The sequence below is a fragment of the Macrobrachium nipponense genome, chromosome 30 (genome assembly GCF_015104395.2).
Source record: "Macrobrachium nipponense isolate FS-2020 chromosome 30, ASM1510439v2, whole genome shotgun sequence".
NCBI classification, from domain to species: Eukaryota; Metazoa; Arthropoda; class Malacostraca; order Decapoda; family Palaemonidae; genus Macrobrachium; species Macrobrachium nipponense.
Window position 1 is genome coordinate 10,452,265 of NC_087218.1, and position 24,676 is coordinate 10,476,940.

The 24,676-nt window shown below is 40.1% G+C and overlaps 2 protein-coding genes across 2 annotated transcripts in view; one reads left to right on the forward strand and one right to left on the reverse strand.

Moving 5' to 3' along the window:
- The window catches only part of LOC135202270 (4'-phosphopantetheine phosphatase-like), a 29,381-nt gene extending 15,227 nt beyond the window's left edge, over positions 1-14,154 (reverse strand). Inside the window, 5 exon segments of the mRNA XM_064231571.1 lie at positions 2,591-2,774; positions 7,144-7,282; positions 7,285-7,354; positions 7,570-7,655; positions 13,486-14,154. Coding sequence (XP_064087641.1) covers positions 2,591-2,774; positions 7,144-7,282; positions 7,285-7,354; positions 7,570-7,655; positions 13,486-13,663 — 657 coding nt within the window. The 5' untranslated portion in view covers positions 13,664-14,154.
- Positions 14,155-16,179: 2,025 nt separating this feature from the next.
- LOC135202273 (short-chain specific acyl-CoA dehydrogenase, mitochondrial-like) overlaps positions 16,180-24,676 on the forward strand; it is a 28,309-nt gene continuing 19,812 nt past the window's right edge. The window contains exons 1-2 of the mRNA XM_064231580.1: positions 16,180-16,366; positions 18,124-18,302. Coding sequence (XP_064087650.1) covers positions 16,213-16,366; positions 18,124-18,302 — 333 coding nt within the window. The 5' untranslated portion in view covers positions 16,180-16,212. The remainder of the gene's footprint in view (positions 16,367-18,123; positions 18,303-24,676) is intronic.

A 24,676-nucleotide genomic window follows, 5' to 3' on the forward strand; every position in this document is an offset into this window, starting at 1 on the left:
TCTTACCTTTCAATAGCTCGCATTTTGAGCCACAATCCTTGTCTTCAAATTGCAATTATGAATTTGAAGTTTCTGCGAAGTAAGAAGGTGATGAGGATGCAACACTACTAGTACTGTTAATACTCTAATTGCTCGTTAGTACGATTTTCCAAAAACTTTTAAAAGAAACGTATCTAGTTACATGCTTTACTGACTCCCTAAAGTAGGAAGTCAGTATATTTCCTCAATCAATTCTAACACTTATTACACGTATTAATGAATAAATATTAATATTTCCCTTTCTTGCAAACTATGTGAGTGTCTACCGAAATTTCGGTAGTTACACGTCATATATTCTTCGAAATTTCGAAGCCAAATTCATTAAAAAGTTAATAAAAGCGTATACCGAACCAAAGACCCAGTACTTCCCTGCAAAAGACAGCCAGAAGATCGATGGCGATGAAAAACGAAAATCAAGTCAGGAGGTAGCAACAACATATGTTGACACTACCGCGACAGAGAAAATCTGGTTCTAGAACGGGAATGGTTCCTATTGCCTGGCCCCCACCCAGGCGGCAGGGGGATAGATCACCTGACCTACCTGCAGCGTGTGCCGCAAAATTCGAATTTCTGTCGGATGTCAGAGACATAAGCTAAGTATATATCTGCCGGGGAAGTTGCATGTACAAAAATCACAAATAATGAATGCTTATTTTTGCTTCTGTACTAATGGGGTGAGGCTAACATCTTAATTCTTTAAAATAAATTGCATTTTCCTTTTAAACACTCCTTTAGTCTTTTATACTATACTATATCTTCAGTGCAAGCTGGTTTGGTCCAACTGGAGCTTGTTAACAGTGTTAAGTGGCAGAATTTGAATGAGTAGGGGGAAAATAAACCATGCAATAACTTGCCTGCATACCCTCACTCTTCCTTTGCCAACACGGACATCTCTCATAAAGTAAAGGCAACTGAGAAGCAGCTCACTTGTGAACCAGAGACAAGTCAAAATCAAAAACATAACTGACAACTTGGTCATTGCCCTTGGCCTGAATACCAGTCCCACAAATGGGACTAATGTTCATCATCCTCTCTGAGGAGAGTGGGACCCATGGTGAGCTGGTGGGACTTTGTACAGGGAAAATACTTCCAAACCTTCTTCCTGTTACTCATACTTTCTGGGGTCTAAGATGTGAAAGAGGGCGAGGCAGTGGAGGAAGATGATGTCATACAAAGAGGAGGAAGCACAGAAGAACTTTCTGTTCCTGACCCCACTATGCCTCTTGCCCAGGTTTACCTCTACACAAGAGGGCTTCAGAGTAAAACATCTGGGAGTCACACCACCAGGAACAGCAACAGCAGCTTTGAAAGGTCAACTGTCAGAGCAGGGGTCCCAGCAGCACCAGGAACAAGGAGAGGAACCTCTGACTAAATCCAAATGCTCCTTAAGACCAGTAAACAAGATTTCCTAACAGGACCAGGGATGGTTGGACAACTGTTGTACACTTCCAGAAGTCTGAAAGGAACCCACAAGACAGGTCCAGCATCGTAGGAGAAAAAGTGATAAGTAACAGTGGATGACAGGGGATATCCATCATCTGCAAACAAAAACCAACAAAGCCACAAGACGAGATTAGTCATCCAAAGTCCTTAACAAATCCCCAACCTACCTCCACCCCAAAGATTGTGAAATGGAGAAACCATTAGGGAACATTCCCAGAAGAAAGGCCAATCATAGAAGACATAGTGCATAACTGTTGAGGGTGTTGTTAGGTGTCTTACCTTCCAAAATAACCATAGTCTTCTTGGCTCTCTTCTGCTTATACAGCTGAACCTCTACCAAGAGGAAAATAATCAATCAATCCAAACACTTCTGGCAAGGAAGATCCCAAGAAAAAAACCTGGCCTCTGAAAAAGCAAAATGTATAAGGATATACAGCTACTAGTTACACAATACAGCCTCACATATCTCATCAAGATTTATCTGCTGTTCTAACTTCCCTTCCATGAAATAAAAAGTCCATACACAGAATCAAATACGAGGGATACAGAATACTATCCAAGATCATCTTTAGGCAAAGTTCCAAGTTTCTGAGCAGCAGTAAAGAAGTGTTGACAATATGGTAGCGGAGGAAAAACGGAGCATATGCAGACAGGAAAATGGGTAAGTACTACCCCCCTCCATCATATACTACCACTTACCTACCTTGTTAACAAGCTTCAAGGTCTGCATTTTTGTAGGAACAAATGACAGCATAGAAACTCTACATGCATAAATATTCACTATTTGCAAAATTAGCATAATTCTGCAGTCTGAGTTTAGGTAACCTTATTTTTTGAATTAGCCATTCTTGAAAGTGAACTCACTTCACAGAATACTGGAATGCAATATAGTACTATAATGATGGTTGATAGGTAACTATTCCGTAAACATTTAACCATAACCACAGGAGCTCCCCAGAAACAATGACAACTCTTCAAACAACTGCTATTTGAACAACTACTTCAAAACTTTACTGTACAACACAGTCTAAAAAATTTAATAAAAGAACAACACCACACAAAAAATATGACCTACTGTACTAGTAAAATTACCGTATATAAATTTTACCTTCATTATGCTGACTCCAGAACCAATGTTAACCAAAAGATAGGGAAAAATATTGGGATCAGAGTTGATGAAGTGGTACTCTGGATCTTCATGCCTACAGTAGGAAAACTGCTCATCTGTGATATTTCTTAATAGAAAATTGCATCCTTTAATCAAACAACCAATTTCATCTTCCTTTTCTACCCTGAAAAAAGTCAACATTTTCTTTTGAGTATACAATACTGCATATAAAAAGTGTATACTATACTGGATTACTATCTATGTAATGTATTTATCTTTAATTGTATGTAACACAAAATGAAGTTTTTATTGTAAAACTAATATTGTAATACCTACCTGAAACACCTGAACTAGCCCTGGTCACTTACCAGCCCGAACCATCATTTATTAAAAATTTACCAAATCTTTGGTTAAAATAAACGATCAAGTGTTGCCAATCTCCTGGCAAACACCCTCGTTACCTAGTTACCAGCCCATCGCTAGTAGCCCTGCCTCACGGGCCGGTCACACCTGCCCTCTCACGTCAATCATAACTCAATAACTCTGTATGAGAGGGGAGGAGGGTGGGAATCATTCAGGTGTTCAGGTAGGTATTACAATATTGTTTTACAATAAAAACTTCATATTGCAATACACCCCCTGAACACCTGAACTAGCCCGATTAACAACATTAATTTGGAGGTGGGGAATCAATCTTGCCCGGCCCTCCACTGTACTAGTTGTCAGTCAATATAATTGAGTACGCGAGTCAGTCTCAAGTTCATTTGTCACTCGTCCAAGCTAATCTCCCATGTGTGGCCTTCTAGGCCTCCCATATGTGGAGGGAAAAACTCTGCACCTCTACCCTAAGGTCAAAACTCATTGAGTGCGGGAGGGATACAAACCTGTTTCCTCTCAGCTGGCTATGTGCCTCACCTGAGTAGAGGAAAAACTGAAGACCTCCCATGTGGCTCTCGGCCTCTCATGTATGGAGGGATCTGAAGACCTCCCATGTGGCTCTCGGCCCTCTCATGTATGGAGGGAATCTGAAGACCTCCCATGTGGCTCTCGGCCTCTCATGTATGGAGGGAAACTGAAGACCTCCCATGTGGCCTTAGGCCTCTCATGTACGGAGGAGACAACCATGTCCATCGGTGCGTCTGCGACGGTGTCGTCGATCGTAGTGATGTCCTCTCTTGTAGTGTTGTACCTGCCTGTCTGTACTCTGCCTGGTTGGCACTTGAAAGAATACCCTCAGATAGACCTAGACATGTTCTTTCCTATCTGTCCTAATACTTAAAATCCTCTTGTGATATATCATATCATGAATACCTTATACATATTCCTAATAGTCACTCCCTACTCTAATACTAACTCAGACAGCAAGATTGTTGGGTTTAAAAATAGAATTTAGGCCAAAGGCCAAGTATTGGGACCTATGAGGTCAGTCAGCGCTGAAGGGAAATTGACAAAGTTTGAAAAGGTGTGAAAGGAAGAAAAACCTCTGTTGCACAATGAGTCCAGTGTTAGGAGAGCGTGGAAAATAGGATGAGAGAATATGGATAGAATATGAAATCAGAAAAGTAAGAGAGAGAGAGAGAGAGAGAGAGAGAGAGAAACACAATCGTCTAGGATAAAGAGAATATAAAATCAGGGAAAAGAGAGAGAGAGAGATAAAATCAGGGCAGAGAGAGAGAGAGAGAGAAATTACGATCGTCCAATATCTCCACCTCCGCAAATTGCAGCAAGTTAAAAGGGTATTATCTTAACGATAATACTCGTATAACTCCGTACAGCTATGAACAACCGAACGAGAACTTGTTGCTAATGCGATCGACTCCTATAACAACATCACTTTATTGTATTGATCAGCGTGTGACAGTAATCGAATCCGATAGCAACATCTGTTATTGTATTCATCCGCGTGCGACGGTAATTACTGTATTCATGTTATAAATGCAGCTGAAGCTAATAAGGCAAAATTACGTGCATCAGCAACCTGGACAGAAGTCCCGAGCTTTTGTATGAATTCCAACGCAGCCGTGGTAAAAGAAACTAATAGCATGAAAGAGCTCATTACTGTTGTTTTCACACAGACAAAGGATTAATAACGTATATAAAGTGTAAGGTTCGTAATACCTATGAAAACGAGTGAAAAACGAACGGAATCCTAAATTTAACGCCTAACCCGAGGGAAAAACTAGCTTCCAATGAGACGTATCAGTCAAATTTTGGTCTTAAATTACATCGTAAGACGAACAGTATGACTTCGTTCCATAAGTTAAGTATCCAGATATTCATTAATATGCTAAGGACAAAAACATTAGCCGAGACCAAGTGATATGGTTGAATCTGAAGCCAAGGAGAAAAAAAAAATAGACTAGCCGGCATCCTTGTCTTTCTAAACCACACCACCTTACAATAGTGCTGTTTGACGACAAGCTAGTGTAATTGTAATTTAATTGAAAAGTAATAAAAATAACATTTAAAGGTAATTAAATTAACTTTATTAGGCCTAATATTAATTTCAGTTGTCATTGTAATTTGATAATACGACTGGTAATAATTTGTAACTGTAATTGACATAAGCGCAATGTAAATACTGACGGCAATAGTCTGTTAAACGTATGAAGACGTCATACATACAAATTCCTTATATCTGACATCTGATTATATGCCCCAAGATAGATACCTCATTGACTATGTTAAATGTCAACATAGTTGAACACACGTCTCCTTTAAGACGTTTGTACAAACTTGGCATAAGTGAGTGTTGTTACGTTAGTCATTTTAGGCAATCAGGAGAGAATGAGATGGATACGGCGACGCAAACCCGTATTCGTCATCCGCTGATTCCAGCGTGAATGACTGCCGAGTTAAGTGTTTATACTACGCTAATATGATGATACATATAATACAATTATAATGCTTTAGTCGGACAGAATCCGATATTCATTCTGTTCGATTACATTCATATTAATTATCCTCCGATCGGATTCTCGTTCGTTTTCAATTACACCTGTACTGAATCATCAGAAGTCAGAATGCCTTGAGCCTACAGCGTTAGCCAATATAAAAAATAACTATCGATATGTTGTACTGCGAATACTTTAGGCTAGGCTACTGAATATGCATACGATATACATCGTGAACACTAGGCTAACTGTAGTTAATTTTATTCGATTTCTCTCCCTACTGAAAATCGTAAGTCTATATGCATTGAACGGAGAATTAGTTGATATTAACAATTATCGTATCGTATAAGTAGAGGAAAGGAAAGTACCTTAAAGACGAAGGAGCATATCTGAAAAGACCAACCATGGGCTAAAAGCTTCTGATGCAAGGAACTCGAAGCAGGAAAAAGCCTAAAGATGCTCTACACTGTGCCTCTATAAACTACTACTTTTAATAGAAAACCGACCCGAAGAAGCCTGCACTTCTCTTTCTAAACTAAACACTATGTAGCCTATTATCCCTACTCGTCTATATCTGACCTAAGTTTTTATCATCCTGAGAACTTACACATCGAGGGAAGGGGAATCTGCTGCCAACACTGCCTGCTCCGCGCCAGGGGGGACGGCGGATCCTGCCCTGTGGGCTTGCGGATCCCCATAATAACCCCCAGCACCGGTTAGGGCTGGTTCTGGAACAGGCAGGGGAGCTGGAAAAGAACGATTAGTAATTTCAGTATCCCTATTGCTCGATCTATCCTCACTTAATCTTGACATAAAATCGGTAACATTGATGTCATACTCGATGTCAGCCTACTCTCAAGTCTCTTAAAGAGCACTGTCTCTAAGTCTTTATCTTGATCTACGTTAGTCTCTTCCTGCCTACACTTACTTCTTATTACAAGACCTTTCCTACGTTTGAGATACCCTAACATCTGATCCAACGACCACTCCTGACATTCCAAACATCTGGTCTTTACATTATATTGAACAGGCCTACAATTTACGCATAAGGAATGACTATCGTGTCATAGGGTATCTCATTCCCTTTTTCTTGCATTGTTGGCAAAGACGATACGTTGTTGAACTTCCGCTCGTTGTTTTCTGTGATGTCGTGGCCGAGAATGCAGTAGCCGTTGTCGTAAGCTGTGTTGTTTCTTCCTTTGCAGAATCAATGTCTGATGACAAGGTATTAAGAGCAATCCAACAGTAATCCAAAGGGATGCGTAATTCGTCACCAAAATCAATCAAATCAAAGGTGCAAATGAAGGCCGGCAAGACCAAAAAGGAGTTCGCTGTGGATACATCTGTACTCCACCGCGAACGATAAGTGATTGACGTGAGAGGGCAGGTGTGACCGGCCCGTGAGGCAGGGCTACTAGCGATGGGCTGGTAACTAGGTAACGAGGGTGTTTGCCAGGAGATTGGCAACACTGATCGTTTATTTTAACCAAAGATTTGGTAAATTTTTAATAAATGATGGTTCGGGCTGGTAAGTGACCAGGGCTAGTTCAGGTGTTCAGGGGGTGTATTGCAATCTTCTAGTTAAATCAAATAGACAAAATGATGCACATGAACTGCGATATAACAGAGGGACAAAAGCACAGGGTCACAAAAACTCACATCAATCCAAGCTTCTTCTGGATTAACTCTGCATATTTGTAAGCCCCACCACCTGTGGCCTTAATACTTTTGCCAATCACTGAATCTTTACTGGAAACTAAGTGATCACGGATGAAATCAAGGCAATTTTCAATGTATTTGTCTCAAACTTGACAAAATGTAGCCTTTTTTCAATCTCCGAACTCTCATACTGATACTCACAACCATCACCCTAAAAATTAATAATCAACAATTAAAAGCTGATACAGAAAATACTGTCAAACATTTCTGTAAGGTTGTAACATCTTTCTAAACAGATTAGTATAAAAACAAATGTAGCCTAATCAAAAAGATAATAACATAATAGGGACCTCAAACTTATTTTTGTATTACATTACATTGCTGTAAACTAAAATTTGCGGTAATAAGGAATTTTCCTTTACTTACAGATGAAGTTCCCTCCTTCTCCGAGTCGTACAAAACTTTTCGATGTGAAACTGTTGAATAGTAAGCTATCTTTGTCAAAGATCCTCCTGCAGATCAAGAAAAAGATATTACAAATATTGTCAGTGCCATCAATGTACATTTGTAATGTTTAAAGAATATTAAGTAAGACTCCAATTCTTTGTAGCAATAAGTTTTTCATATTTCTTTGCATACTAGTTAACTAATAATGAATAATAAAACTACATGACATACGAAAATGGGGCAAGAACTGCAAACATGATCTTTTATCTGCTGTAAATGGAAAACCTCTGGGAGAAAAACATTGAAATGCAAAAAGTTTACATATACTACAAATGATTATTTATACAGTTTTCAAGGCCTTTCTTTAAATATATCTTTACTTTTATGGTTACCATGCATTACAAAAGCAAATAATTTGTGTACAGTGTTTAAAACCCCTTCTTTCACATACAACTTTACGTCTATTGTTTACCATGCATATCTTCAATTAGATCAAACACCACTCCAATCTGAAAACAAGATCCTACCTGGACTGCAGGTACATTCTTTTCAGAATAATGACATGACTAAGATCAGCTCTACACTGATAAGGCAGCTTCTGATTAGCAATGGCTTGTAGTGAACAACAGGGTTTTTATGACAATGTAACTGTTTTAATTGCAAAACCCACTGCAAATTCTGTACCTCAAAAGCTAAAACGTTTCGCAAGTTTCTTGTACGTATTCTAGGTATATACACAAATTCATTCTGATCACATGCCCCAATATGATTATTTTTCTACTGCTAGAGGGTTTTCACTTTTAGGGGCAAACCATGTTTTTCCTAGAAATTAATCTTTGGATCTTAACTCCTCAAAGACCAAAAGAAACATAAAATTTCATAAAAATATTAAGCATTGTGCATTAGCATTAGGTAACATTTTCAGAAGACATAAAAGTTCAGGATATCTTAACCAACAAGGTGCAGCGCGACGCTAAAATCGACGCTTTATATGCCGCGTAAGGACGACGTCGATATTAGCGACGCTTTATTTTCAAAAATCACGGTTAATTTAGTCCCTCCCTTTAGCTCTGTTTCAGTGACGTCAACAGTCTCACCAGCCATTCAGCTCACTCTTGAACATAAAAGATGCCAGATTTCTCTTAATCATAGGTATAAAAATAGCATAATTGTAAACCTTCCGTCAGCCCCGGGGGCGGGACCAGGGAGGCTTTCATATCTTGAATTTAAAACGTTCGAAATTTATATAAATCTTTGTTTATATTGTAAATTTTGGTGATAATGGCTTTTGATGATGATGTTTATTCTTTTCCATCAAATACCGATATAGAGACAGATAATTATAGCGACAGTGACGATAGTAATGTTTGTTTAAAAGTAGGCTTGCATATGTACGTTAACATACACACACATATACACTGATTCAACCAATTAATAATTGCTGTATTATATTTTGCAATCTTATAAGTGTTTCTTGAATAGCTAAGGAGTAATATTGTCATGAAAATAATGTGAAATTATCTCAGAAAATACGGCATAAAGCATTCCAAAACTAAAATGCATTTTTTGAAAAGAAGTTTCATTCCAAAATATATTCTTTTAAAAATATTAATTTTCTAAATATCTTGTATTTCATATTTCATTATTTTAATCTGCGAAACAAGGAGAATACAACCATGTATAACATTAGGTGATAACATTAGGTGATAATGTTCTAAAGGGTCCACACTAATACAAAGTGTAAAAAGTCTGTGTATAATTTTGAAGACTTTACAGAAAGCTTTCGAACCCTTCCCTGGGTTCATCTTCAGTCCAAATGAAGCATACGTTATATATATACTCTCGTGATAGAGAGTTTTTCCTATTAGGTGATGTTAAAAAAAATTAGCAAGAAAATATTGGTTCCATTACTGATGTTGCTAATGCATAATATTGCCGTCGTCCTTTGGTAGCAAACCCCTAGCACCTCTTGGGTTAAAGAAAAGGTAAGACACTCGAGCCTAAAATTACCTAACCTAAACTGCTAGCCTACCAGGCTAACATTGTACAATTTAGTACTGTACAATTTAGCATAATCTAGTATGTATTGTACTATCTGGGCCTAATAAAAAAAAAATGAGTATAGATGGCTTGAACACTCTCCTCTTAGGAACACATTAAGGCAAAAATTCAATAAGACTTCAGATTCTAATGACACCAATTGTTAAAAATGTGTCTTAGTAAGCATATCTACCCTAATATACCATGACCCGGCTAAGAAATGTGTTTATCCCCAGGAATTCATTAATAATCATGTAAAAGTACACTTGAACAATACTGTAAACAGTACATCTTTACCTAACTAGGTTATCATCTAACAAAGGAGACTGTTTTCCATGGATGACAACCCAGTGTCTCAAATACAAGTTCTTGGCTGTTCTCAGACATCCTACCTCACATCTACTAACTAACCTTATCCTTGCCAGGATCTTAAGCTATGCCAGCTATGCAAGCTGTTTAGTCAGACAAGAATTATCCCCATCTTTTAAATGTTCACTCACAACACTAAGCTAACACTAATTGCATTGACTTTGCCCAATCTAGATAACAGTGATCAGAGTGAAACCAAATTTGGGATAATTTACATCAGATCAGTTTGGTATTCCATAGTGCTTACATTACATTGGGAGTGGATTAGACCAAGCACATATAGGTAATAGGGTAAAACATCACAGCAGGCAAACAGGCCACCTACAATCAACGCTTGCCACCCTCCGAAAAAGTACATTATAACGCGTCCTGACACCGGAGATGGGCATCAGTCGCGACTTTGTTGTTGGTGAGAAACGGAGCTAAAGACCTCTACTCTCCTTTCGAAGTAAGTATTTTCTCCAAAGTTAGAAATTAAGGCCAAATTTTAAGATTTAAACAGAGGGTAGTGAAAAGGGTGGCTACGCAGTGGAAATCTCACCAAAACGCTTTAGAAATTTTTACTTACAACTAAAAATGTTTCGAAGATTGACGCCATCTTGATGTTTACGGAGTCGCTTGTGTCAACAAACTTCCCATTTCCTGTGCTAAATCTGCACACCACTTGTACCCATAGACGCTGGGGCACTTTCATCACAACAATCGTAAACCAACCTCTTACCAGCACTTATTCAAGGGGACTAGGCGGCTCTTTGCGGCGTTTTGCGCTCTTCAATTGTTTATCAGTGTTGTCAATTGGTATGTGTTTACCCTCCAAACTATACTCTGTTTTTTTTCATCTGTCCATCCGCCAATGGTGTTTGTGTATGGTAACACTGCGTCCCAGTAAATAGTTACGCTGTGTGTAAGTGTTAGGTTAAATAAAAGGATATCTGGGTGTACATTTGCAACTGAAAAGTGTTTTAATATTTACTGAATGCGAATTACACCGTTAATATTCGAAATAGGATATTATTATAATCGTTGAATGTAAGCCGAATGTAACTATCTAAAGCCCGGGACGCAGTGTTGCCATACAAAAACACCACAGGCGGATGGACAGATGAAAAAAAACAGAGTATAGGTATAAGACTTACCACAAAACCGGGGAAATAAGTGAAATTAGCGTATCTATTTGTATTATATATACGTACATATTACAGCAAATTTTATCATTACTGCATTACTATAACAACTAGAATTCATCGAAACAGTTTGTAAATGCATCGGCGTATGTGTGACGCTCCACTAGATTGGCAACGATGAGTCATTTTTCCTCACGTCGTCTGCTCGTAAGTATACATCCGAAACATTTGTAATTTTGGGGTTAATTTGGTTGCAAAAAAGGGATAATAGACATGAATTAAATAAACATTTTGAAGTAAAGTTAAACTAAATATTGAGTAAAGTAAACAATTAAGGGAAATAAAGCTTTGCATCTCATAATCAGTGTTGTTGTCTGCTGCTCGTAACTGTGTTTGCGGAGTGAGGTGCTTAGGAACCAGGAACCACAGCGTGGTTCAAGTGCACTGTGGAGTGAATTAAGACCAAAATGTGTATAATTACAATCAAATAAGCACTGTGGAGATTCAGTTGTGATGGCAGTAAGGATAAAAACCACCGATTACAAGGTAAGAGTGAATTCAGTTCCAACATAACCCCGGGAATAACAAGTTTCATACTTTCACTAATATAGGCAACAAAATGTTGTTTTATTGTGCTGATTACAACTGCAATCTTGTAGTAAGATCAATAAACGTTACATATATACGCTAACATTGTTCAAATGAGTGCTGGGAAGGCTGGGGAAAGATGGTGGCCGTCACTGATGAGAACCGTCCCATGCAAAACGTAGCCGCCATATTGGATTTCAAAACTGCCTTGAAAAACATATTTTACGAAGAGCTCACATGCTTATTTTAGTTCGTATGGGGCTTTCATATATCACATTATGTTGACGAAACTTCAGTCTTTTAAATGGTATGCTTAGAGTTGCAATTGTATTCTTGTTCACCAATTAAATATCGAGTGAATAAGACCCGTCCACCGTGATGAGGGTTGGCCTGCCGTGATGTTCTACCCTACACATCTTCATGACAAAATTGTGAGTGTACAATGGATTCAAACGACAAGCCCAGTAAGCATGGTCTTGAAGGTCATGAAGTCATCATACAATCTCCCCCCCCTCCCCCCAAGTCACTTGCTACAACTGATTGGTTAGGACATGGCACCTTAGGATAGGTTGGGTTAGGTTAGGGTCAGTAAGCGTGTGGGAAATATGAGTTCCAAATGGGGCCTACAAAAATTGTGTATAGCATAGTTCAGATCTCTTCACAGCCTATCCCAGACCATCAATGAAGTAAAAACTCACTATTGTGAGTAAACTAACACTTTGTTCTGGAGATTCGCCCTAAATTAATATAAACTCAATTCATAACAAACCTGACTCAATTATTTTAGAATTACAATTAGAATATGTACAAATAAGATTTAGGCCAAAGGCTAAGCACTGGGATCTAGGCTATGAGGTCAATCAGCAATGAAAATGATAAAAGGGGTTTGACAGGTGTAACAAGAGGTAAATGTTTTGCAGTTGCACTATGAAACATTCTTTGGAGAGGGTGGAAAGTAACAAGGAAAAAATATATGAACGGAGATACAGAAAGGGGAATCAGGAGAGCTGCAGCTGAGGGCCAAAGGAATGCTGCAAAGATATTCAAGTAGTACTAGCTAATGCCTAAAGCGTACCACGTGAGGTGGATTGACGGCACTACCCACCCTACGGGGACTTGGACTTGACTCAATTAAGCTAGCCTATACCTAGGTACCTAGTCACACGTATAGCCTAGTATAATCTGGTTCTCTCTGAATGAAAATCAAAAGAGGCCTCTCCGGTTACAGAACTTACAGTACCTAGGCTAGGCATACCTAGCTAGCTAGTAACTACCCAACTAGTACCTAAAGTAGTAGCTATAGCCTACCTACTAGGTAATAGAAAAAACCTCGCTAGCCTCAACTGGAAATGGGAACACTTCTAGTGCTAGCCTAAAATCGTTGTGACGTCAGTTTTAATGGACATAGGTACTACCTAACCAATCAATCAATGCCTACCTTGGCTAATCATTCATTCATTCTAAATTCATAAAAAGATCAAGTTCTTGATACTAGGATGATTCAAACTTTCTTGTTAATGTACCTACTATTTGGGTGCCCATGGGGGTTTTAGCTATTACTACCTAATACAACTTAAATTGTGCCCTTAGCTTGAACCCCCAACCGTAACCTAGGTACCCTAAAATAAGGGGTACTGGCTTAGGGTAGCGAAAGCAATGCCAGCTTAAGGTAGTATCCTAAACTAGGAACGAAGACTCCACTCGAGCCGGAAGGAATAGCTAACCGCACCCAAGCCCCAATGATAAGATATAAGCGTCTCATTCGCAATCTCACCGATGTCGATGGCGAACCTCTTGGCATTTTTGATGTTCCTGAAGACGACGTCTGTGTCCGGAAGTAAAATACTCGCAGCGTACTTCTGCGCGTCCATGTCTGGGCTCCTGGCTCTCAGCTGCTGCTGCTGCTGCTGACTGTTGTTGGTGGCACCGTCATTGTGGTGGTCGCCGGTCATTTTCACTATCGCTCGGGCCGCCAGGTGACACTCAGAGGTCAAAGGTCAAAGCCTGTCATCGGACGTGACTTGGTGTGTTTCAGGGGTGTCTTAAGTGCAGCTGCTACTGGTGGGTCTTCTGTGGTTCCTAAGCGATCGCCCCACTAACACAGTTACGGGCACGTTACACTACTCTCATCATGCCAAGCTTTATTCCCTCGTTGTTTGCTATTTAACTCGTATTTAGTCTTACTTTGACTTTACACTACTTCAAACTGTTTATTTTAACTCAGGTCCATTACCCTTTACCAGCAACAATAACCACGAAAACTTAAAGACGTGCTGATTGCTGCTTTCCAATCACTATTTCTCTTCCTGGCAGTCTGGCAGATCGCGTAAACAAAACGTGTTGCCAAACTCCCAAGGGTATAAAAAACTTGACATATTTTCGTTGAAAGTTTTGGTGAGGTTTATGTGCACGAAATTCAGCGCGCTTCTAATTCTGGCTATTACAGAATTGCCTTCTCCATCCAATAAATATACAACGGGCAAGAGGGGAACCTATAGAAATAGGAGCATAATCCTGGTGTGGCACTACTGCTTCAAAATATTTCTCTTTGGAGAAAGGCTCTCTGACATTATTAATGAATGATTTAAGAAAGTCCGGTTGGATCTGGAGCAGGGCACTAAAAATCTAGTGATGATGTACTAAAGCACCTGCTGGATGCTAGAGAACAAATTCAGTTAGGAAAAATGGCCCTATATTGCACTGATGCGTAGAACATAGCTTTAATAGGAAAGAAATGGTATATCAGTGACAAAGATGGGCTAACACGAATAGAAGTGATTTTAATGAACACATGTTTTCTAAAATAATGGTATGAACAAATGAAATACACAGGTGACGAGAAAATGCTATTTGTAGTATTGGGAAGAATAAGGGTGACAGTCCAATCCAGCTTTGATGCAAATGCAATCTTGGGCGAATTGGAAATGCTGATCTTTAGTCTCATACGTAGTACCTTGGCAGCAGGAAAGTTTTTATTAAATAATATAAAAAAATAAAATTAAGTACATGTGATGATCTTTTATATATATATATATATAAATAAAATGTTTGTACTGCTTTAACTAGTGATCAATACTATATACATTCAATTCAGGAACTAGATGCGATTATTCAGAATTTCAGAGCTTCAGACTTTAAGGGACAAGCACCGCAGAGATATGATTTTAGCGAGCTTAGGTTTGAGAGGACACCTACAAATTATCTTGGTAGCCATGTATGACACAGACCATCAAGCACTTTCACAGTCAGCTAGTCTATCTCTGTATCTCGCTATCCTCATTTGTATAGCTACAGATGTACAGTGACCACCGCACCCCTATGGTGCTTATCGCAACGAAGTGGCATTAAATTTTTGGAGTTGTCTACAACAGGTCGCCCCAAGAGCGATTGAACCATCGCACAGGCTGATGTGTTACTTTATTAGCAGTGACGGGCAAGGTAACGGGGGTTATGTGACCATAAGAAGACCAAGGAGTAGTACCCAGCTGAGGATCAAGGCACCGTAAACAGATAAATGCAGCAGCATGAACCTATTATCTGGTGGGCAAACCCCCCAACCAGCATACTCCTATTGGCAGGGGATGCCCTATAGACGCAACGCATTTGAAAGTAGAACAAGGACACTACAAAGGTAGTCTTTGAGAAGGTTCATACAGGTGTGCTAGATTGTGTGTACATTTATTTATAATGAGCCTCATGAAGAGAAAGACACAATACTCTTACGCTTGTAGAGATCTATAGCAATAACATATTGGGTTTTTACAAAGTGGAATTAGAAGATGAGAATCCCTCCCTATAACCACCTTTGATCTATGGCTATGCCTATACAGGCAGAGTGGAAGAGGCAATTTGATGTTTTTTCTCTTCCTTTCATTTTTCTTCACAAAAAACATTCCATTTTTCATTCCGTTACTTGTCTACATTTCAGTTCAGTTAACTCCTTATCCTACATTTTTCTATCTCATTCGCCTTTCACTCATTACTTATCCCGACCTTTCACCCATGCATTCCACCCATGCAGCTATGACGAAAACACAAGCACAACAAAAACATTGTACTTTCATTATAGTATCCTTTTATATCACAACCATGATCACAACAACGGTGAAAGCAAAAATAAAACAAAAAATGTGCTTCCAAAATTATCTAATAGCAGAATTGACACAGTTACAGACAAGACTTATACAACAGCTGAATTAGAATGAAAATAACAGAACATACAAAAAACCATGAAATACGAGATTCCGAAATAAAACAGAACCATGAAAGTCCAATTTAAAACTTTTCACAACAACGGTGAAAGCAAAAACAAAAAAATATATACGTCCAAAAAATATCTAACAGCAGCATTGACGCATTTACAACCTACGAACTAAAACGAAAATAACACCATAAAAAAACTTATGAAATACGAGTTTCTGAAATAAAAGAGCCATGAAAGTGCAATTAAAAACTTTTCGTGTAATAAATGCGTCTGATGAATTGAGGATGTTGGGGATCTATGAAACCAGAGTGGAAAAATGTAGGTAGATGTAGTTCTATCATTCATTCACCCCACTTTGCAGTCGGTGTTGTTGTTGCAATGATGAAAACCTGCAATCAGCTGATGGGGGTTTGCTCCCGGGTCTCGAGAATTGCTTCTTATACACCACTGGGTAATTGTATAGCTTTTTATTTCGATTATTTATGGGAAAGGAGATGATATAGGGAGGTATACTATTTCCGCCATTAGACCCTGGGTCTGATAAAATACTGGGAGAGTTACCTAAGCCTAGACCTATAGGTAGTAGTACTTTCAAATCTAGCGTAGGTTAGCCAGGCTTTTATATACGCATAGTATATAGGTAATATTATTAGGTATTAGATAATAGGCTATATGGTTTTTGGGGGGGGGGGGTAATAATAATTAATATATATTTATATATATAGATATATAATATATATATATGGTAATAGCTAATTATAAGGTAGGTATGTAGTAATATCCATATTTTAGACCCTGCCAGATCGTTTTGGCCTATTATAGGTTCGCTAGGTAGCTATACTATAGGTAGGTAGTAGTATTAGCTAGGCTATACCGATTTAGGCCTACAGTAGCTTATGGCAATAATAAAAGCCATTAGGCCTAACTACTATAGTATGACTACCTAAGACATTACGTAAAGTATTCCTTACCACAGCTTTAGGTAGGCCTATGATGGAATAGCTTAGGGCCATTTTCAGGTCATTCGAGGTCACTTCAATGGAAGTGCAAATCTCATAGGCCTACCTACTACTATTTAGGGTAAAAAAACCGCATGGTACAGGGGTGGACCATGTACGATCAATGTGTACAAACCCCAGAAAAGTACATTATAACACGTCTGACAGGAGTAGTAGTCTTTAGTTCCGTTTCTCACCAACAACAAGTCGCGTCTGATACCCATCTCCGATGTCAGGACGCGTTATAGGTAATGTACTTTTTTTGGGGTTGTACACATTGATCGTACATGGTCCACCCCTGTACCATGCGGTTTTTTACCCTATAGGGGCCAGTCTAAGTTGGTTTGGGACTTGGGAAATCCCATGTAGGCTTACCAGGCGTAGACCTACCTAGGTTATTCTCAGAGTGAACTTCTTTCTTGTGGGCTCTCTTCTATCTCTCTCTCTCTCTCTCTCTCTCTCTCTATCTCTCTCTCTCTCTCTCTCTCTCTCTGCACCCTAAATATCTAGGCTAGGTGTTTGTGACACCAGTTTTAGCATTCATATACCAATCAATCAATTCGGCGGCCTCAACAAATTTTAAACCACTTAGGGCTACACACTCATTAGCCTGTGTGTTAGTAAGGCTATAGGCTAAAGTTTATATGAACTTAGATATATTAGGTACTTAATAATATATTTTTTAATATCGGGGCTAGGCAATGGCCAGCAAGACACATTAGTGCGAGGGTGGATCAGGGGAAACCAATTAACTCCACAATATATTTCTTTATTTCCGATGTTCCGTAATAATTTCTTCATTACATCATCAGGGATCTGTTGAATAATGAATAAATTACTAAACAAGTTACTGTAAAAACTTAGAAAATCATAAAAAATAAAATTCACCAGATACAATAATATAGCTAAAAACAAAAAAACAAACAACAGAACTAAAGATCTAACCAACCTTATGTGGAGAGAGCAAAAACAGAATGCTTACAGAGAAAGTTAACTCTGTAAAGTTGAGTAGAGGAGGTGTGGGTATTTAACTGTGGGACTAGTTTATAAGTTGGGTAGGTCACCTGTCATCTCTCTGCCTTCATTAGTATTTGGAAAGTTTGTAGAATAGAGGGCAGGTGGTTAAGGGTTGACAGGTAACATTGATTCAAGAATATTCTCAGATTGTTAGTTTGGTAACCATCGTGACTTTTCTTATATAATTTTCCAGGCCGACGACTAACTGCAGCTTCTTTGGGGAACTCGGATTCACAAGTTCGCTATGCTTCCTTATCTTCACTTTCTGAAACTCATGATATGTTAAAAAAAACATGCAGGGACTTTGCTGACTCAGAGCTTGCGCCCAACGCTGGGAAATACGATAAGGATGGAAAGTTTCCAATGGAAGTGGTAAGGGTGATTTATCAAAAATGATGTATTAGTCAGAATTGAAAGAGTTGAAATGTTTTACTTCATAAAATATTAGATTAGACTTCCATTTTTTCATCTTGAGGAAAAGGAATTCAGTTGCAAAATTTATATATACAACTGTTTGTACTCTATTATAACAACTTGGTTGCATAGGTTTGTATATTTGAAGGGTACTCGACAAGAAGTTTTATAGCAAATGGTATAACAAATGAATCTCTTGCCAATAACCGGATTACTTATGCTTTTAACTTTATCATCCTTTGGGGGTGAATCCCCAGGTTTTGTGTTTCCCCTACTCGCATATCTGACAGTTTCAGGTGACATATGCTCACAATGCTAGATATTGGCTAGAAAAAAAATAATCTTTGTGTAATCACTAAAATTGCAAGAAAAAAAGATAAAAAGTATTAAAATGTTGCATTGTAAATAGAAGAAAAAATTATCCTGACCATTATAAAGCAATTTGAAGTATACTTTAAAGTTTACTTCTAACTTCAGATCTTTACTTAATTTGGAATATATATACTGATGTTTGTTCATGAAACTTACCTGACAGATATATATATAGCTGTATTTTCCGAAGTCCGACAGAATTTAAAAATTCGCGGCACACACGCAGTGGGTCGGCCAGGTGGTAGTACCCATTCCCGCCGTGGGAGGCGGATATCAGGAACTATTCCCATTTTCTATTCATATTTTTTTCTGTCGCCGGTCGGTAAACAACTGTTTACAGACCTCCGCCTAGGATTTTGAAAACTTCATTAGCCGCTTAAGTATCCTAATTGTTATTTCGATTATTAACTTGGATTTGTGGCTAGGCATACGCTAGCGTAAATTTTTTCATTGCATTTGATGTCTGAAGCTAGTTAGCCTAGTTTCAGACTTTGTTGTCTGCATGGTAAGGTGAGGCTACCGAAATTCGTAGACACTCGCTTAGTATAGATGACGTTTACATGTTTTCTTTGCATAAGTTCAATGTAATTAGTGTAAGGTGTGACTGATTACGGAAGAAGGAGGATTCATGTACGCATTTTAGAGCGTGTTAGAATCAGGAGTTTTCCTCCACAGTAAACAGAAGTTAGAAATAATGAACCTTCTAACCTCCTGTAGATTTTATTTTGCCTAACCCTGTGGTATGGCTTACGGGCCTAGAAGAAGTGTCTGCTAGAGGATTACATCAAGTAATCTTAGACTAAAGTGCTCGCTCTCCATTCAGTGTTGTGAAGTGTAGTGTCCCTTGTGTTGTGGAGGGGGCGTCAGATCGGCCCCATAATGCCTCTAGGCCTGGACCTCTGTCGGACTCCCAGGACTCAGGGAGAGGGCATGTCGAAAGCTGCAAGAGGGTTACGGGGGGCTCCCCACCGATCTGGCGTCCCTTCGGCAGAACCTGTTGACGCTTCCCAGGCTGCTAAAGATCGTGCACGTGCACGAATCTTGAAGGATTGCTTCTCGTCCTCCGAGGCGTCCTCCCCGCGCAAGGGTTGGAGCTCTCGGAAGGACTCGCGCCCTCTAAGAAGCTTTAGAGAAGAGGACGCTTCACGTCCTCTCTCTCGTTAGGGGGGAACGTCAGATCGGCCCCATAACGCCTCTAGGCCTAGACCTCTGTCGGACTCCCAGGAAACCAGGGAGAGGGCATGTCAAAAGCCGAAGGAGGGTTACGGGTTTTTCATGCTGATCTGGCTTCCTTTCGGCAGGTCCTGTTGTCGCTTCCCAGGCTGCCGAAGATCGAGCACGGGCACGAATCTTGAAGGATTGCTTCTCGTCCTCCGAGGCGTCCTCCCCACACAGGGGTTGGAGCTCTCGGAAGGACTCGCGCCCCCTAAAGAAGCTTTAGAGAAGAGGACGCTTCACGTCCTCTCTCTCGTCACGAGAGGATGAAAGAGTAAAGAGACCACATTTTTCCCTTTTAGAAGAATGCACTGGCTCTTTTTCTAAGGGACATTTAAGGAGGCTCATTCATCTTGCCAGAAGAGTGATTTGAGCCTCCTGCGAGAACGCTCATGTATATATCATTTATACATTATTAAGGAGGCTCATTCATCTTGCCAGAAGACCGTGATTTGAGCCTCCTGCGAGTGACCGCTCATGTATACATCATGTATACATTATTAAGGAGGCTCATTCATCTTGCCAGAAGAGTGATTTGAGCCTCCTGCGAGTGAACGCTCATATATATGAACGCTCGTGTATATATCACTTATACATTATTAAGGAGGTTCATTCATCTTGCCAGAAGAATGATTTGAGCCTCCTGCGAGTGAACGCTCATGAAGTTAGAGCTGTTTCAACCTCGCTAGCATTCCAAAAGAATTTGGTAATCAAGGACATTCTTGATTCCACCTTTTGGAGGAGCAACTCAGTATTCGTCCCCTCTCCTCATTGCGCTCCGTATACGTTAGGTAACGTTCGCTTTACTTCGATAAAGCAAGCTGATAAGTTTGACGGCCGGCAAGCTGCTTTGCACAGTCAAACAACTTATGTCTCTGGTCGACAAGCACCTTGCGGAAGACGAAAGCCATACGTCTTCCTTTAGTGTTCACACACTTCAGGAGCAGCGTGCGGCTCTCCATGGAGACTCGCATGAGGACGTCCCTTAAAAAATATTCAATGTCATACGCAAAACGCGGTTCGTCATAACATTAGATGTTTGGCAAGGTCGCTCGCCAGGACGCCTCTTGGCGGGCCTTGCATGCATCAAGGCGCTCAACGAGTTCCTCTCTGCAAACGTCGTTAGAAGACTTGGTGTTCTCTGCTCAGACACGCTCGTAGCTAAGCGGAGGACGTTTTTTGAGGACGCTCAGCAGGACGCTTTCCAGGACGCTAAGCAGGGCTTTTGGACGCTTTGAGGACGCTCGGCAGGACGCTCAGCAGACGCTTTTGAGGACGCTCAGCAGGACGCTTTTGTGGACATTCGCCAGGACGCTTCGGTGGAAGCTCGGCAGGACGCTTTTGCGAGAGAAAAAGACTTGTTGAAGGCGTCTTATTTGCTGTTGAAGACATTTCTTTACAGAAATTTTTAAAAAGGATTCGGAGTTAGCGGAGAGACATACCCGAATTTTTTCTTCTATCCCTCTTTCCTCTTCATCGATTTCTTTGAGAATCGGGAAGATTATATACTCGAATTCCTGGGTGACTTTCGGTCATGTTAAAGGGTTTTCCCCGCCCTATTAGCAAAGTGCTATAGTTTTTTTGTCAAGTCAGGGACGTTTTTCCCCATTGTCATTTAAGTGGGGGACCCCTCATAAATGGGGTAGTTCTCATTGACATAGATTTTAACGTTTTTATCGTTTAAGCGGATAAAACTCATTAAAAATTTCGGAAGAGCTCTCATTCATTTTCAGAGGCTCATCCGGGTTAAGAGAAAGACTTGTAGACTTTCCAGGAAGTCTTTTGTGTCCAATATCATAAGAACATTGAACGTCTTTTTCGATCCACGGTTTCTCTCTTGATGATCTCTATTCGAATGTTTACCCCCTTTTCTTGGAAAAGAGTCTTGGCAAAGAGTCAAGGAGTTTCTTTTAAAAGTTTAAAAGTCTCGTTCATTAGAACGTGGACAGTCGTTTTCCTTTCTTTCTCTCTTCCTCGTCCAGGAAGATGTAGTAGAGAATTCGATGTTCAAATTACTACAATACTTACGTAGTTTATCTGTGCGTCATTTTGCTAACGCATGGGTCGAGTCATATACGCATATCGTATTTACCTCTGCGGATAGAAGCCGAAAGAACTGTTGTTCTAATGTATTTATTTGACACTCCCTTCAACCTTCCAAGAGTTTTCGGAGGAAGAACAACTCTTCAGGTATTGTTACGACAACACCAACTCAGCTCTGTATTTGTAGCGAATTCTGTTTCGTGTTTAAATAGGCCTGCTTGAGAGTTTTCCCTTTTGCTCGATAATATCATACCTATTCGTTCGTAAAGGGAGTAGCTGCAACTCAGGCAGTTAGTATTCTGTTCACCATTGAAGCTTTCCTTCGAGGAAGACTTCTCCTTCACTCTCTTTGATAGAGATCGAAGGTGGTCGATCTCCAATCCTTATATTGTTTTCTTGAAGGAAAGAATTTAGGATGGAGATCGTTGTTCAGAATCCTATAAATATACTACGTATATTAACCTCGCGACATGATTTACTACTAAGCAGTTGAATGGTCCGAGGGTAGGGCGCATATCCTAGTTTTTCTACGGATTGCGACTTAGACGAGAAGTATTCTAATTGAACTGCAACTAGGGGGTTGCCTGCAACTCCCAGGAGTTTGTTTCAATTTTATATTCTTATGGTTTTGTCACGACACACCATTTCAACTTTTATATTTACCGAAATTCGTTTCGCCTAAATATAATTGCTCGAGCATATCTTTTATGCTCGGTGGTTCTAGCCGAACGCATTCCTTTGTGGAATATGGATTGCACCTGGCAACTCAGGATGGACCGAGGTCGCGGGAGCTCAGGCTCTGCTACTGCGTATTGAACTGCCTGTGCCAGGCTGATAGCCGCTCAGTATCAGCTGGGCCTCCGAGATGCAACGGTTGTTTATGTCTCTCTCTCTCCCCTGCTTTGATTGCCTACCGAACCTATCTCTGCCCAACAATCTTGGACTTAGGTCTCTGATTAAAGGGGATTCTCGCAATTATGAAGGACCATCTACTGCTGTGACGATAGATTCCATCGCCTTCGATATTGTGAGAATTTTCAACAGAGATATCTTAGACTTATTCGTTTTACTGTTTACCGCACGGTAACAGAAGTCTGTACAAGTCTCCCGCTGCATCGCACTGATAATGCGAATGATTTTGCAGACATCTGAGTTTGTCTGTGAAATATCTCATATTCGTAGGTGTACAATTGTTCATTGTTCATCCCGAATTAACAGATATGTCATAAAGACATCGCCTACTCTCCGACCTGACAGCTCTACTTCCAAATGTTCAGCCCATGAGAAGCAGTTCTTCAGGCGGGCTTTCCCCCGTGTTTTCATTACTGAAGAACGCCCCGCTTTCATTGCAAAACTACGACTCCTCACCGCGGACAGCAATGAAATAGCGGTTAGCGTTTTTTCAGTCCCCATTGTAAGCACAGGTTCAGAAATCTTGAGAAATCTCTCTCGTTCGTCTGTGAAGACGTAGGTTGCATTCAATATCTACCTTCGTCTTCAACGGTACATAGCGATAAGATCTTCAAGAGATGCAGTCTCTTGGCCAGGCCACAAAGCAGTGCTGCTATTTTCAGTGTTCAATCGGAGGAGGCCGTTTCTGGAGTAAGTGAAGGGAAATGACTATTCCTCCAAACTCGACCTCTGTGAATTTCCTTATGGTTCTATCTTTCCGTCTGAAGTATGAGTAAGCTAGAAGTCCTAACTATTGTAGAATAAGCAAATTGTGTTGACGGCCTCTAGGCTCAGAGATTCGGTTCTGTCAAACAACCAAAGCTTCACGATCTTTGAGGTCTGTGGAGATCTTGAAATTCTCTGGATCAAAGGTTCCGGCATGGAACTTAGACGTAGTCTGAGTTTCTGATGCCAAAAGCATTTCGAACCTATCCTTTCTGCGAACTTAATACACCGTGACCAGAAAGGCTAATATTCTAACCGCTCTAGCCACGGCAAAGAGGTTAGTGAGGTTTTAGCCATCATCAGAGGTTTTGGCTTTAAAGGACATAATGCGGTCTGTCCTCTAAGCCTTCCGTTCTTGATAAGAACGAAAAACCTGTCTAACCCTTGACCCGAAGGCTTGGAGACCAAGGTATGGCACAATTTATTGGGCAAGGGCATTAGAGTCCCTGTGCCCTGTAGGCTCTCTCAAGTTTTATCCTGATAAAACTATAGAAAGTCAAGGTCAACGGACAATCTGCGGTGCTCCGTAAAAAGACCAGACTGGTTCATGTCCAAGAACACCCTGGCATTATAGCCAAGGAGTTCTTTTAAGAGGTCCTCATCATTATGTTCGCATAAAGATTTGAGATTTTTGTTTTTCTTAGTATGAATGCTCAAGAAGTGAGGGCGCGGCCTCGGAAGCATTTCAACAGAACAATGACACTCAGTAACATCCTGAGTGCCACGCTTTAGCGAAGCAACTCTGTGTTTCGCTTCACACTCCCGACAATCTGCGGTGTTCCGTAAAAGACCAGACTGGTTCATGTCCAAGAACACCTGGCATTATAGCCAAGGAGTTCTTTTTAAGAGGTCTCATTCCATTATGTTGCATAAAGATTTGAGATTTTTCTTAATATGAATGCTCAAGAGGTGAGGGCGCGGCCTCGGAAGCATTTCAACAGAGCATGACACTCAGTAACATCATTGAGTGCCACGCTTTAGCGAAGCAACTCTGGTTCGCTTCACACTCCCGACGGGATGTGAAG